Genomic DNA, 15,992 nt, shown 5'->3' on the forward strand with positions numbered 1-15,992 from the left:
GCTCTCATGAAACTTGTTTTCTTACTCCACACCATCTTCTCTGAAGTACTTGTCTTTCTCACACAATTTAGCTTCCAGTTTTAGGCTGTTCTCTGCATGAGCTCTCATGAAACTTGTTTTGTGACTCCACACCATCTTCTCTGAAGTACTTGTCTTTCTCACACAATTTAGCTTCCAGTTTTAGGCTGTTCTCTGTCTGTCTGTTCCACATGTGCTACTTCCGTCTGTAGGTGCCTGAGGCAGGTGGCCATGCATACGTGTCCTGTGCTCTCCTCAGAGCTGCAGCCACACTGAACATCTGCAGGCTGGAGAGTGGTGAAGAGCTCTGCATTTCCTAAACATGATGCTTTCCCCACTTACCAGTCATGCAACCACGGGCAAGTAATTTTTCAGAACCAGAGTTCCATTGACGGTGAAATGGGGACAAAGCACCATCAACCTCCTGGAGCTATGGGAAGACTGAAATAACTCATAACAAGTGCTTAGCAGGCAGCCTGGTACCCAGGAAGCCCTAAGCAAACAGCAGCCTACTGCTGCTCCTACTTCCATGTATTGCTGACTGTTTATGGGTAATTTTGAATCTTCTACCATGTCCAAAGGCAAAATGTAGATTTTAATCTAAAAGTAGGAAGTCACGTATTTTATATCTTCGGTTTTATGCAGATGGCCTCTCCTTGTCCGGGAGATCTACTGTACTTTCACTGATGCTTTTTTTCATTCTCACTTTTAATCTGTAGGAACTCAGCATGTATTTTACAATCTAATCTTTCTAAGTAACTAAAAGGTGTTTTGTTATCTTGAAGTCAAATACAACATGAATCATGCTGATTCTTTTGAAGAAGGAGATTTTAAAAAGAATTACAGTATTCAGAAGCCTATATCTCTTCTGTATTGCTTTTTGCATTCTCTGGCCCAGGAACCCTAGTCTCAGAATGCCAGAATTATTATCATTTAAATTCCTTAGACAAGGGGATCACTGCTTTTTTTTTTTTACCATGTACATTTTTAAAAAAGCTATTTGACACCATTTCAAATTGATATCTGGTATTCTGAGAGCAGAAAATCCTGGGTAATCAGAACACTGTCAGAATTAAAACGTCTGTTTGAAGCTGGGCATGGTGGCTCACATCTGCAATCCCAGAGTTTTGGGAGGCTGAGGCAGGAGGATTGCTTGAGCCCAGGAGTTCAAGGCCAGCCTAGGTAATATAGGGAGACCCTTTCTCTACAAAAAATAAAAAACCAAAAAACACTGCCTTGAAAAGCCTTAATGATGTTGACATAGGTCCTGAATTGCCTAGATTATTGATGGCTTTTGACTCTTCCCAGTGCCATTATTAATATTAATAGCATCCTCTTTATCTCTCAGAGTATCTTGGTTTGGATGATAAATTACATGATTAATGTAAAGACCAAGGTACAAGTAGGTCTGAGACCTTTGGATTTAATGTCCTATATTTTAATCTTTCCTATTTGTAAGCCTGTACTTCTGGTCAATCAGTCATTCATGTGGCTCATATATTTTTTTTTTTTCACATACTGATTATACAATGAAAAGCAAAACATGCAGAGTTCACAATTTTGTAAAGGAGACAAATGAATTAATTACACACCAAAATGTCACAACTCCTCAGAAGAGGTACAAAAGGGTATGAGAGCCTGTAAAATATAACATCTGGGAGGTGGGGGAAGAGGTGCATAGAGGCTACAGAAATGCACCTGAATAGTTTTTGATGCCAGAAGGATGTCACCTCAACTTAACACTGCACTCAAAATGTCATCCTGTTTGCCTTCCATACATTTACCATGGTGAGGAGACATTTCAGTACGAGAACACCCTTCTGAGGACGAGAACTAAGTAATAACTGTGGGCGTGATTGAAGGGCAAAAAACCAGAAAGTGAATCCTTGGTTTATGATTTAAGTGGCAAAATGATGATGATGATGAGAGAAAAAGAGAGGGAAAGAACAGAAAAACAGTATTTGGTGTTAGTAAGCTCCTTGGGGAAAAATTGTATCAAGATTTTTGTAGGTTTTCCCTCCTGAATTCCTCTTGGAACACAGTTCTAAACACATGGCGAAAATGCTCAGAGAACTGGTCTTTTGATGACCAAGAACATGAAGCCTAAAGACAGAAGGGACAGAACTCAATTTCAAACAGGAAAAGGAGAGAGAGTGAAAAGGCTCTCAGGCCATGCTGGTTTCTCAAGGTCACTGCCTTCTTTCTGATATCTGTGATGTCACAACCAAGATAGGCTGTGGTTGGCAATTTTTGGGAGAATGAATGAGCATGAAAGTTTTGAGAGGGACTCCATAGACTAACAAGTATGAAGAGTTTCTCCTCAGAAAGAGTTATGGGGGACCAGTAAACCAGTGTAGGAAGATGAGTTCTTGAGAACAGGATTTCTAGTTATTGAAAAAACACCAGGTGTGCAAATTCACTTCTGAGATCCTATGTGATTAACTGGTCTGCTTTCATTTATCTGGTGCCTGAAGAGCACACTTCCAATACAAACAGGCCCTTCCAAAGAAGGAATGTTAAATAAAAACTAAATGTAGAGGGCCAAGGCCGAACAAAATAAAATAAAAATAAGTAAAAGAACTGGCCTGTGGTACCTGCACAGAGAATCTATAAATTCTGATGCTTCATCTTCATGTATAGGCTCTGTACTCATCAAGATAAATTATAGGCTGAGTACAGTGGCTCACTCCTGTAATCCCAGCATTTTGGGAGGCTGAAGCAGGAGGACCACTTGAGGCCAAAAGTTGGAGACCAGACTGCGCAACATGGTGAAACCTCATCTCTATATTAAAAAAAAAAACAGAATATAAATAAAGGTTTAAAAAAATAAATTACAGGTCAATGGCAACTGATGGTGGTCAAATATTTTATCTAGCCAACATTTTACTAATTGAGACATAATTGTACTTAAAATCTCAGCAAATTCTTCAAGGATTAGAGATGACAGCAGCAGAGTCATATGTACTGATTTTTCATTTAATGATATATAATCAATGCATATATTTCATATGTGTAAGTAATGTGACTTGGTGTCATAGAATTCTGACTTTGAGGTCAGAGAGATCTAGGTTTAAATCCTGGCTACACTATTTGTTAGCTGTTTGTCCTTGGCAAATCTTTGAGACAGTTTCTTTATCTGTGTAATGGGAATATTATAATGAAATGTAGACTCTTTGCTGAGTTTTCAGGATTTAATAAACTAATGTACATAAAGTACCTAGGAGTGCCTGGCACATAGTAAGTCGTTAACCAGTAAGCAGTAGTTGTTTTGATGTTGAATAGTAGATGTTTTGATGTTTGATATGCTTACAATTCTTATAAGTAAATCTGGGTGATAATTTAATGTAGACAAGCCATGATTTTTTCATATGTAATTCTAGTCTAATTATATCTGCTCTGATCATTTATCTCAGGTTATTTCAGAGATCAAATTAGATACCATATATAAAATCATCATTAAAACTACAAATTTCTTTAGTATCAAGTATTATCCTTTTCTGTCTATTATCTCTATAGCTTTATGGATTCTTATGTTATTTGTATGTCTTTATTTACTACAAACACTCTAAATGCAGAAGACATTGCTATTGCTTTCTCTACCTCCATTTGCAGTACATACATTAGGGATTAATTTAATATAGATTGCAGGAGAACGAATATTAGAAAGACTCAAATTTTTTCCCAAATAACTTTCTTTCTTTTCATTCTATTTCTTTCCCTCCATGTGCAACCTCCATTTAATTATTTATTTAATATTTATTAGGTTTCTATATGCCACCTTTTCTCCTCTTTGTCTAAGCTTAGTTATAAAATAGTACCAAAATTCGTTGATTGTGATCTTGTTGTTTACTGTGACCTTGGGCAAATTAAGCTCTAGGTGTTCAGTCTTTTAAAAAATCTACAAAATGAGGACAATCAACCTACCTCAGGGTACTGCTGCAAGAATTAATGAGGATTAAATGTCATGTTCCACAAGAATTTACTGAATTAGCCAGTTGTGGATTCTCTCCTTGCATTACATTCATGGCAGTCTCCTTGGACTTGACTGACCTGTGAATGATGCGCTGGCTCTGCAGGTAGTCCAGGGCCATGACCAGCTCACAGATGAAGAGCTTCACTGTTTCTTCCTTGAAGCGGACGTTCTGTTGCAGGTGATAACGCAGGTCTCCACCCAGCAGGAGGTCCACCACCATGAACATGTCTTCCTCATCTTGGAAGGAATACCTGGAATTGCATTAGAAGAGAAAACTTATCAAATATATTTACACATTAAAGAGTCTCAGAGGCAAATGAGACCCGACAGATCAGAGCAGAGTGTTCCTGAGCTAAGAGCTCAGACTTTGGGAGTAGGTGGTCTATCACTAGCTTTATCACCTTAGGCCTTTAGTTTGCTCATGTGTCACATGAGAATAATAACCACATTTGATCACACTGATGAATAAACAGGGTAATTATAATACTTATTGTCATGCTTGACTTATAGTAAGCACTCAATAACTATTTGTTCATATGGTGATAAAACGCAGAAAATGAACCCAAGTTATCCATTTATTGCTAATGGTTGTATCCTAACCATATATTGCAGAAGGCTCATAAAATATGGGTTATGGGAACTTGAACCATTCTCATGCCCATTTTTCTATACTAACAACATCATTGCCCAGCAACATTATAACAAATCATGTCCCACATTAATGACAAGGAAAACATATAAGAAGGGCAATGAAGAAGTAAGCACACAGTACAAGGAAGTAATTCACTCTGTCTTTGGGATGGGGAAGTAAAGGAAAGCTTCTCGGTAGAGGTAAAACCAGAGCTCAAGTTTGAGGAATGGTGATCACAGTAATAACTAAAAAATAACGCTAACATCTCCTGATGTTTCTGCTGAGTGACTTTGTGGGCTCTGACACACTCTGCAAGTGCAACCCCAGTCTTTCCTCATGATGCTGGTCCCACGCTCCCATTCACATGAGGAAATGCACAAAGTTAAACACCTGACAAATGGTAGTGCCAACATGTTCTCCAGGTGCCAAAGTAAAATTTGAAAAATACTAGAGAGGCCGGGCGCGGTGGCTCAAGCCTGTAATCCCAGCACTTTGGGAGGCCGAGACGGGCGGATCACGAGGTCAGGAGATCAAGACCATCCTGGCTAACACGGTGAAACCCCGTCTCTACTAAAAATACAAAAAACTAGCCGGGCGAGGTGGCGGGCGCCTGTAGTCCCAGCTACTCCGGAGGCTGAGGCAGGAGAATGGCGTAAACCCGGGAGGCGGAGCTTGCAGTGAGCTGAGATCCGGCCACTGCAGTCCAGCCCGGGCTACAGAGCAAGACTCCGTCTCAAAAAAAAAAAAAAAAAAAAAAAAAAAGAAAAATACCAGAGAAAAATAGGATGCATGCAAGCACAGACTTGGGAAAGGACTTAGTGCAAATGGGGAAAGGAGAATAGCTTGGATTTGCTGGAGTAACAGGTATGAGGGGGAAGCTTGCGTCTGGAGAAGGTGGCAGAGGCCGATCCCATAACAGAACCCTGTGCACGCATCTGCAGTGACCCCCAGTCACCGAAGTAGGCAGGATCAGACATCGGGGAGTGCAGGGATGAGGAATTAGAAGAGGAAATGAGACACAGAGAGTAGAACTGGCCTCTGCTGTGTACAAACAGTAGCTTGTAAAAATGTATTCCTACCTCTGTGATGTATTTTGTTTCCCTCAAAGCACAGACATGATTTCTAGCCACAGTCAAGTTTTCTGTGTGAACACTACTTTGACATGTTTCTTTAGACATAATGTCATGGAGATCACATTTTAAAGTTTCATTTGAATCAAAGAATTAAGTGCCTGTAAGCAGTGCCCAGGGATGCACATCACTTCCTCATGACAAATAATTTGCTGAGGAAATAAATGTAAAATATCAATGATGGGAGAAATGCACTTAGTACATTTTCTTCTTTATAATTACCATTGTGCTAAAGGAGAAAAAGGATACTTACACCAGAAAGAAAGAAAATCAATGAAGCATTAATCTGAGGTGGTAACATTCTAATGAGCATTAATAGCACCCGATAGTTCAATAAATTCTGTTTATCACCGAAGACTGATTTACACAGAATATGTCTTGGAAAAATTAAGCTCTGTCTAACAGAAACTCAAAAAGTGCTTTGTAAAAGCCTGAGAAACATATGTTTGGTATTGCCTTTTGGGAGATACTCTTCTTCATCTCAATGCAATGACTGGCTGGTCATCTCTGCCACTGGTGTATTGGGCACAAGGAAAGTTCCTTGGTTCTAGGCAGAGTGGTACATAAACCTTCCAACTGCAGCAACACACATATTCACCGTGTTTTACAGGCCATTCAGTAAACAATATTGAACTGGTGAAACTGTAATCATGGCTGGGACCTGCCGTACCTCAGGCTGTTCTCCGCTAAGGTAATAGAAAGAATGATTGATTGTGGGATGTAAGCAAGGCCTTTTGGGATGAGTGGCAGATGGGATAGGGATAATGAGGTGTATGAGGGTTTGGTACCAAAAGTCAGGAGAAGAGAATACTAATCATAAACATAATTAGATGCCAATGCAAACCACCTACTCAGGCCTGGTTAGCATACAGAGCAGATGTGATTCACTCCCTGCTGTTGACTACGTTAGGCTGCCAGGTGTAGTTCAGAAACCTGGTAACAGACCAGTGGACTCTTCTCCCCCTATTCCATTTAACTCCAAGGGAGCAGAATATATTTCTTAAAATCAGCCTGAATGAACATTTTTACTGGGACTTGGGTTAAGCTGTTTTTATTCAAAGAACAAAGTGATAAAGGTGCCAGTTGTGGCAGGTTAATAACAGTGTTCGAATGTGCAGGGGATTATCAATCAAAGACAGAAGAGGCCCAGGCAAGAGGCAACATGTTTCCCTTGGCCAGCAGAAATATAAGTTTATTTAATCATGGAGGCACATTTGGCTCTTAAAAATCATCTTTCTCCTTTGGCACATCAGAGCTAAAACTCTCCATCTCAGATTCTTAATTCTCAGAGGGAGAAAAAATAAATATTTTATTATCCAGAACTATGCCCAGTAAAATATGTGAACATAAAACAATTAGGCAATATCTAGAATATTCAACGTTGTATCATCTGATTTTTTAAAATGAGTAAGAGCTTCCTTGTACCTCAACCATTCATCACAGCCTCACTGTAGCATTTCTACAACTTTCTTTCGTGGGATATCCTGGCTTATTTATTTCTTAGTTGACAGCTCCAAAATTAACAAGTCTGGTCCCAGTGCATTTGAAATTCATTGCAAAGTGTGCTCAGTAAGGAACATAACTAATAAAAGATCACCACCCTATTCCAACCCTACTCCATCATGCTTGACCCAGACCATTGCAATAGGCTATTCATAGCTCTGTCTGCGTAATCTTGGACCTCTTCAATCCATTCTCCACTTTGCAGTTATATTTTTACAATGTGAGTTTTATCATGTCATCCAGGCTCAAGATAACCTTCACCTCTTTCCATGGTCTACAGAAACCTATGAGGTCTGGCCCTGTTTATTTTTCCAGCTTTATCTTGAAGATCTTTTCCTTCCATTCTCCAACTAGCAATTCAGGCCCCCTTCAGCCTTAGAAGCTTGTGATACGGTGTGACCTGTGCCTGCACTCATGATGCTGTCCAGTACCTGGTTATATTCTTTCCACCTTTCAAGTCTCAGCTCAAGTGTCACTTCTCACAGAAGCCTTTTCCAACACTCCACATTAAATGTGGTTCCCCTGTTACACGCAATGCCATATGCTTACACAGAATTTATCAAAGTTTGAAAATATTTTCCTGTGTGCTTTTGGATTAACTTCTTTCATTCCCAATATACCTCAGGATGCTTGCTTGCTTTTACTCATCATTGGTGCCTCAATACCTGTACACTGCCTGGAATATAGATTGAACAAATAGCAATAGAAAACATAATCGATGAATAAAAAAACAAAGGAGAGAAGCGAGGTTAAAACACAAGCTTTGGGTGGGTCTGATGTAAATGCTCTAGGTTTTATGTTTAGAAATTAGCATGGTTACCAAATAAACCAAAAGAGTCACTTATTTGGGAGTCATGGTAAACGGTAAATAAGTAAAAAGAAAAAAGAAAGTCACTCACATGCTTGAAGCTGTCTTACAGGGGCCATCTTGAAATAAATCTGACTCTGAGGGTTGGGAAGAAATCTAAAATATTCAAAATGCAGTGTTTTTCAAATTGTGAGTCAAATTCCTTGAAGGAGTTGTGAAATCAGTTTGGTTGACTGTGATGAACATTTTTTAAAAAGAAGTAAAATAGATCAAATAACATAGGATAAATGCTATTAACATAAAGTTAAACATTATGAATTTTTTATGAATATAATGTGTGTCTGTGAGTATACCTACTGGGCTATGATGAAAAACATTATTTCTTGTTATGGGCTGCAGTCAAAATAGCTTGAAAACCATGATAGTAGGGGAACGTACTTCCTATTGCAGAACTGTTGCACCAAATCCTCATTCTGATGCTACCCCAGCAAGGGTCCATTCTGAGCAAGGAAAAGCAAGAGAACATTGTCCTAGAACCTAAAATGATAGAACAGTTCATTGTGTTTTTCTGACTCTGAACAGGGAGTGCCCACAGCAGGCTTTTCACAGCTTAAGCGAAGCATTAGCCCTTGTTAGAAGAGATCCCTCAGGAATAGCAAGGAGGAGGTTAGGGTACACTGTCCTATTCATTAAGTACAAATTTACATTTTAAAACCTTTCTTTAGAGCAATGACCCATCATATTTTTCTTCTTATAGCTCTGGAATAATTTTTCAAGGTGTACCTCGTGTAAAGTTCATTTTTTAACAACGAGTATGATGCACCTAATTCATTCACCATAACAATACAGCAAACCCATGGTTTCCAAAGGCAGATTTCAACAGTCTATAAAAGCAATACTCAGTTGTGGCCCGGCGCGGTGGCTCACACCTGTAATCCCAGTACTCTGGGAGGCCAAGGCGGACAGATCACGAGGTCAGGAGATCGAGACCATCCTGGCTAACACTGTGAAACCCCATCTCTACTAAAAATACAAAAAATTAGCCAGGGTGGTGGCGGGCGCCTGTAGTCCCAGCTGCTAAAGAGGCTGAGGCAGGAGAATAACCCGGGAGGTGGAGTTTGCAGTGAGCCAATTTCACACCATTGCACTCCAGCCTGGACAACAGAGCGAGACTCCATCTCAAAAAAGAAAAAAGAAAAAAAATACCCAATTGTGTTTTTATTTTTTAACTGAAATACCGCAATGTGACAATCTAAGGCAAAAGAAAGGTTAATGACTTGGATAACACTGGAACCAAGCTGAGACAACACCCTAAATTCTCTCTGTATAAGTTTAGAGGGAGGCAATTTACAACCTAAGCAAGTATGTCATGACTTTTAGTCATTAATGTATCAGTATAAGAGCATTTCCACCAAGGCTTGATGAGAGCCACTGTTGGTAAGAACATGGAGAAATGGGTATCTTGTATGCCCTGGATGGTAATTTGGTGAAGCCTCTTTTTGAGAACATTTCAAAAATATCCTTTAAAAAGCACATAGATTTGGCCTGTAATTTCTTTTTTTTTTTTTTTTTTTTTTTTTTTTTGAGACAGGGTCTTGCTGTGTCATCCAGGCTGCAGTGCAGTGGCAGTCATAGCTCACTGTAGCCTTGACATCCCAGGTTCAAATGATCCTCCCACCTCAGCCTCCTGGGTAGCTGGGACTACAGGTACACACTACCGTACCAAACTTTTTTTTTTTTAATTTTTAGTAGAGGTGAGGGCTCACTATGTTGTCCAGGCTGGTCTCAAACTCCTAGCCTTAAGGAATCCTCCTGCCGTAACCTCTCAAAGTGCTAAAATTACAGTCGTGAGCCACCACACCCTGTGTTGCCCTATAATTTCATTGCAAGGAACTTTATGGATACACTCAAAAAACTGTGCCAAGATGTACATATAAGGATACTCATTATACCATATAAAATTAACATAATTTACATGCCCGTCGTTAAGGGAGCATGTGAATAAATTATAGTAAATTCATGCTACAGATTATATAGCATTTTTTTAAAAATGAGACAGATTCATATTCTTTTTTTTCTTTGCATTTCAATGGCTACAAAAAGGCAGATCTATATTCTGATATGGAACTATTTCCAAAATATATTGTAAAGACAAAGGAAGGAAAAGAACAATGTTTACAGTATAGTATGCAGTATAGCATATAGCTGCTTAGGTATATAAAAAGGATATATTTAAAAAGGATATAAACACACAACCACAAAAGGGATAAAAATGCACCTATGCTAGTATATGCATAACTTTTTTTGAAAATAAGATAATCAGTTACATAAATGGTGAGATTATAAATCATTTTGGTTTTATATGTTTACATTTAAAAAGCCAAATAGATGTAAGAAAAATATTTCCTTCTACTCTGACATATCTAATACATATTGCCTTATCAGGAAAGAAACAAACAAAAATGAGTCAGTTATCTAATCTTTATAAATTATCTGGGCTAGTAGTTGTCCTGAGATCCTCAATCTTTTTTATTTTTCCTGATTGTTTTATAAACTTTTCTTTTTAAATAAAGAAATTTTTATAAAATGTTTGCATCCTATAGTTGGATTCAAACAAGGCCCACCCACTGCCATTGACATATGTGGCAGTCTTTTTTACTCTATAGTTTCCCTGACCAACTGTTATTCTTTTATTTCTAGTAATTTTTCATTGAAAAAAACCCAAATGTGGGCCAGGTGCGGTGGTTCACGCCTGTAATCCCAGCACTTTGGGAGGCTGAAGCGGGTGGATCACGAGGTCGGGAGTTCAAGACCAGCCTTACCAATATGGTGAAATCCCATCTCTACTAAAAATACAAAAATTAGTGGGGCATGGTGGCGCGTGCCTATAATCTCAGCTACTCAGGAGACTGAGGTAGGAGAATCGCTTGAACCTGGGAGGCTGAGGTTGCAGTGAGAGATCACACCATTGCACTCTAGCCTGGGCAACAGATGGAGACTCTCAAAAAAAAAAAAAAAGGAAATAAAAAGAAAACAAAAAAAAATCCTTAATGTTTGCTGTACTATTTTCAGTCTGGACTTTGATGATTGCATTCATGTCATGTCTATCTACACATTCCACAATTCTTTGTAGTTTGTAAAAATTGGTGGTTATTGGTGGTTAGATCTAGAGGCTTGTTCAAGTTTAGGTTAAAAAAAAACATTTTTTTTTTTTTTTTGGCAAAACTATTTCACAGATAGTGGTATGCCCTTGATCAGGAGTTATACAATTAATAAGTCTATATTTTGTGTGTGGTGTTATCAGCCATTAATTATTGTCATCTTGATCCAAAAATTCCTTAGGGGTTGTGATATTTTAATTCTATCATTTCTCCTTAATGTTTTAGCTGGAGTATTTTTATACAGAGAAAATTGCTTTAATCAATTATTTAGTTACTCCAAGGTTCAGTTCATATAGGAAAGGTATGCTTAAGTCTTCCTTTTTATCCCCCCCAAGAGACAGGGTCTTGCTCTTTAACCCTGGCTGGATCACACTGGTGCCATCATAGTTCACTGCAGCCTCGAACTTCTGGGCTCAGGCAATCCTCCTGCCTCAGCCTTTGAGTAGCTAGGACTAAATATACACCACAATGCTCAGCTGATATTTTAATTTTTTGTAGAGACGGAGTCTTACCGTGTTGCTCAGACTGATCTTGAACTTGTCTTTCCTTTATTTACTTTTCAAAATGATTTGTTTCCTAGAATCCTCCAAAAACAATCAATATACTTAAAAATATATTATAATGAACTCCTGGGTTTGATATCATTATTCCTATTGTTGTTAAAAATATATTATAATGAACTCCTGTTATTCTTATTGTTCAGTTCATAATGTTCATTCTTCAGCCAGTAGGAACACAGTCATGTTAGATCATGTGTTATTTTGACATAACCCTAGTAAGTTTTGACAGCTTTATAACTATAGAATATGAAAACATATTGCTGGCTATCTTGTATATTTCCTGTTTCAGACAATCTAGATGACACAAGTGTCTGCTGCTATAAATGTATAGTTATAGATATACACATACTCAAAGGTAAACTAAGATAAACACATCACACAGTTCATAATAATGCTTTCAGTTTACATTCAAGATTACAGACATTCTTAACCTCATCGGTCTTACATCACTCACTGTTTTCTCCCTCAGTGAAAATCTTGGTTCTCAATGATATCGTTATAAACACTTGCTGGTTCTATCCCACTGTATACACTGAACACTTTCAAAATAACAGTGTCAACATTACCCCAACAATGCCATTATTGAAAACACTTTAAGATATTTTCGCTGTTCTTTTTTGTTATTAGGATATATTCTACTGATAGTATACAGTAATTTTCTGTTCAAAAGTCACTTGGAATAGTTCATTTCTGTGTGGTTATGCCACAAACTGGATATATACTTAGATTAATTGGCTTCATTTTTTTTACATTCCATTTTTGGGATTGTTTTAAGATTTAATTTTGTTTTCTAGTTATATAAAATATGTATATATTTTCAAAGTCAAATATGAAAAACAAAGTATACTGAGAAAAGTCATGCTGTTATCCCTCTCTTCTCTAATCCCTCCTTTTCCCCACTGGTAACTTTTTGTATTTTTTTCTATTGTGGTAAAATATACATATCACATAATTTATCATTTTAACCACTTTAAGTACAATTCAGTGGCACTATGTACATTAGAATGTTCTACAACCATCACCACTGTCCATTTTTAGAACATTTTCATCATTGCTAACAGAAACTCTGTTCCCATTTAATAACAACTCCCTATTCCTCCTCTCCAACCACTGGTAACCTCTATTTTATTTTCTGTTTCTGTGAATTTGTCTGTTCTAGGCATCTTATCTAAGTGGAATCATATAATATTGGTCTTTTCATGTCTGGATTATTTCATTTGTTATAAGATTTCAAGGTTCATCCATGTTGTAGTGTATATCAGAATTTTACTCCTTTATAAGGCTGAGTAATATTCCACCATAGGCATATACTATGAGGTGTTTATCCATTTATCTGTTGATGGACATTCAGGTTATTTCTACCTTTTGACTATTATGAATAATGCTGCTGTGAACACTGGTGTGCAAGTATCTATTTGAGTCCCTGCTTTCAATTATTTTGAGTAAATATTGAGTAATGGAATTGCTAGATCAAATGGAAACTCTATGTTTAACTTTTTGAAGAACTGTCCGACTGTTTTCTTCAGTGGCTGCACCACATTACATTCCCACTATCAGTGTACAAAGGCTCCAATTTCTCTACATCCTCTCCAATACTCGTTATTTCCCATTTTTTAAAGACTAGTACTGGCCCAGTGTGGTGGCTCACACCTGTTTCACAGCACTTTGCGGGGCCTGAGGCAGAAAGATTGCTTCAATCCAGGAGTTTCAGACCAGCCTGGGGAACATAGCGAGACACTATCTCTCCAAAAAAAAAAAAAAAAATTTGTCTGGTGTGGTGGCACATGCCTGCAGTCCCAGCTACTCAAGAGGCTAAGGCAGGAGGATCACTTGAGCCCAGGATGTTGAGGCTACAGTGAGCCATTTTCGTGATCACACACCACTGCACTCTAGCCTAGGAGATAGAGCAAGATTCTGTCTCACAAAAAAAAAAAAAAAAAAAAAAAGAATAGGTGTGAAATGGCATCTCATTGTGATTTTGATTTGCATTTCTCTAATGTTTTGTAATGCTGAGCATCTTTTCAAGTGCTCACTGACCATTTATTTATCTTTTAATGTAAAACTACTCAGATTCTTTATCCATTTTTAAATTGCATTTTCCCTTTTTATTATTGACTTGGAAGAAATCTTTGTATACTCTTTTTTTTTTTTTTTTTTTTTTTGAGATGGAGTTTTGCTCTTGTTGCCCAAGCTGAAGTGCAATGGCACAATCTCCATGCACTGCAACCTCCACCTCCCAGGTTCAAGTGATTCTCCTGCCTCAGTCTCTCAAGTAGCTGGGGATACAGGCACTTGACACCACAGCCAGCTAATTTTTGTATTTTTAGTGGAGACAGGGTTTTACCATATTGATCAGGCTGGTCCTGAGCTCCTGACCTCAGGTTATCCACCCACCTTGGCCTCCCAATTTGCTGGGATTACAGGCATGAGCCACAGTGCCTGGCCCCTTTGTATATTCTAAATGCACATCCTTTAATAGATATATGATTTGTAAATATTTTCTCCCCATTCTCTGGGGTGACTTTTCACTTTTTTGATAGTGACTTTGAAGCATAAAAAGCATAAAAGTTTTAAGTTTTGATGGTGTCCAATTTATCTACTTTTTAAAGTACTTGTTCTTTGGGGGTCATATCTAAGGAACAATTAATGATTACAAGGTCTTGATCATCTACTTCTATATTTTCTTTGAAGAGTTTTATACATTAAGTTCTTATATTTACCTCTATTTTGCATTTTGAGTTAATTTTGTATATGGTGTGAGGTAGGGTTCCAATTTCATTCTTTTACATTTGGATATACAGTTGTCCCAGCACCAGTTGTTGAAAAGACAAATTCTTCCCCCATTGAATTTTCTTGGCACCCTGGTTAAACATCAATTGACTGGAAATGTGAGGCTTTATTTTTAGATGCTCAATTCTGTTCCATGTTTATCCTTATTCCAGGACCACCCTATTTTGATTATTGTAGCTTTGCAACAACTTTTGAAACTGGGAAGTATGAGCCCTCTAACTTTGCTCTTCTTTTTCAAGATTGTTTTGGCTAGTCTTCGAATTTATTGAATTTTGAGTCCCTTGGACTTCTATACACATTTTAAGATCAACTTGCGAATTTCTGTTAAAAGCCAGTTGAGATTTTGATGTGGATTGTATAGAATCTATAGATAAATTTGTTATTAGGATATATTCCTAATATATCCTAATAAAAGCCACAGTGCTTTTTTCAGTTAACAGTATATTCTGGAGGGCAAACCACACTAGGAGATAGAGCTATTTCTCACTTCTTTTCTCAGGTGTGCAGTGCTGCAATTTATGTATGTCACATGATTACTCAACCTGTCCCTGCTTGATGAATATTCAGGTTGTTTCCAGGTTTTTGGCTAATATAAATAGTGCAACAGTGAAAAACTCTATGCATATATCTTTGTTTGTTGTTTTGTTTTGTTTTTTAAGATGGAGTCTCTCTGTGTTGCACAGGCTGGAGTGCAGTGGCATGTTCATAGTTCCCTGCAGCCTCCACTTCCAAGGCTCAACCTGTCCTTCCATCTCAGCCTCCTGAGTAGCTGGGACTACAGACACATACCACCATGCCTGACTAATTTTAAAAATTTTTTTGTAGAGATGAGGTCTCACTATGTTGCCCAGGCTGGTCTCAAGCAGCCCTCCCATCTTAGCCTCCCAAAATGTTGTGGTTACAGGTGTGAGCCACCACACATAGCCCAGTAGTAGTATTGGCCCAGTGTGGTTGCCTTCTTATATTCTGGGCAGTCTAACTTCATTATAGATGTATAGAAGAGGGTTTACTAAAACAAAGATTTGTCAAAACAAAGGGCAAAGGTATATGTAATTTTTGCTTGATATTGCCAAATTTATCTCCATAGATATGCATATCATTTTGAATTGCCACCAGCAGTATGTGACAGTGCCTATTTCACCACTTTCTCTCTCTAGAGTATGTTGTCAAATTTTCAGAGGTTTTTAACAGTAGAAAAACTCATCAATAGACCAAGAAGCTTTGGAACTTATAAAATACTTACTTCCTGTCTCATAAGCAGCCTTACAAAGCTTTTCCAAAGAAAAAAAGCACCTTGAATGCCTTCTTTAACACATATAAGTGACTGCACCCACTCTTGCGTATTTTGTGTGTTTATCCAGAGTAAACAGCCATATATCTAAAATTCATAAACATGGACAACTTAGAATTTATGTAGA

At 37.9% G+C, this 15,992-nt stretch overlaps 1 protein-coding gene across 3 annotated transcripts in view; it reads right to left on the bottom strand.

The window, feature by feature from the left end:
• Positions 1-15,992, bottom strand: part of STK32A (serine/threonine kinase 32A) — a 152,884-nt gene that overhangs the window by 60,142 nt on the left and 76,750 nt on the right. For all 3 annotated transcript variants that reach the window (XM_008014871.3, XM_073010594.1, XM_073010595.1), the window contains one exon: positions 4,069-4,242. In XM_008014871.3, coding sequence (XP_008013062.3) covers positions 4,069-4,242 — 174 coding nt within the window. The remainder of the gene's footprint in view (positions 1-4,068; positions 4,243-15,992) is intronic.

This window comes from Chlorocebus sabaeus, chromosome 23 (genome assembly GCF_047675955.1).
Source record: "Chlorocebus sabaeus isolate Y175 chromosome 23, mChlSab1.0.hap1, whole genome shotgun sequence".
Classification (NCBI taxonomy): Eukaryota; Metazoa; Chordata; class Mammalia; order Primates; family Cercopithecidae; genus Chlorocebus; species Chlorocebus sabaeus.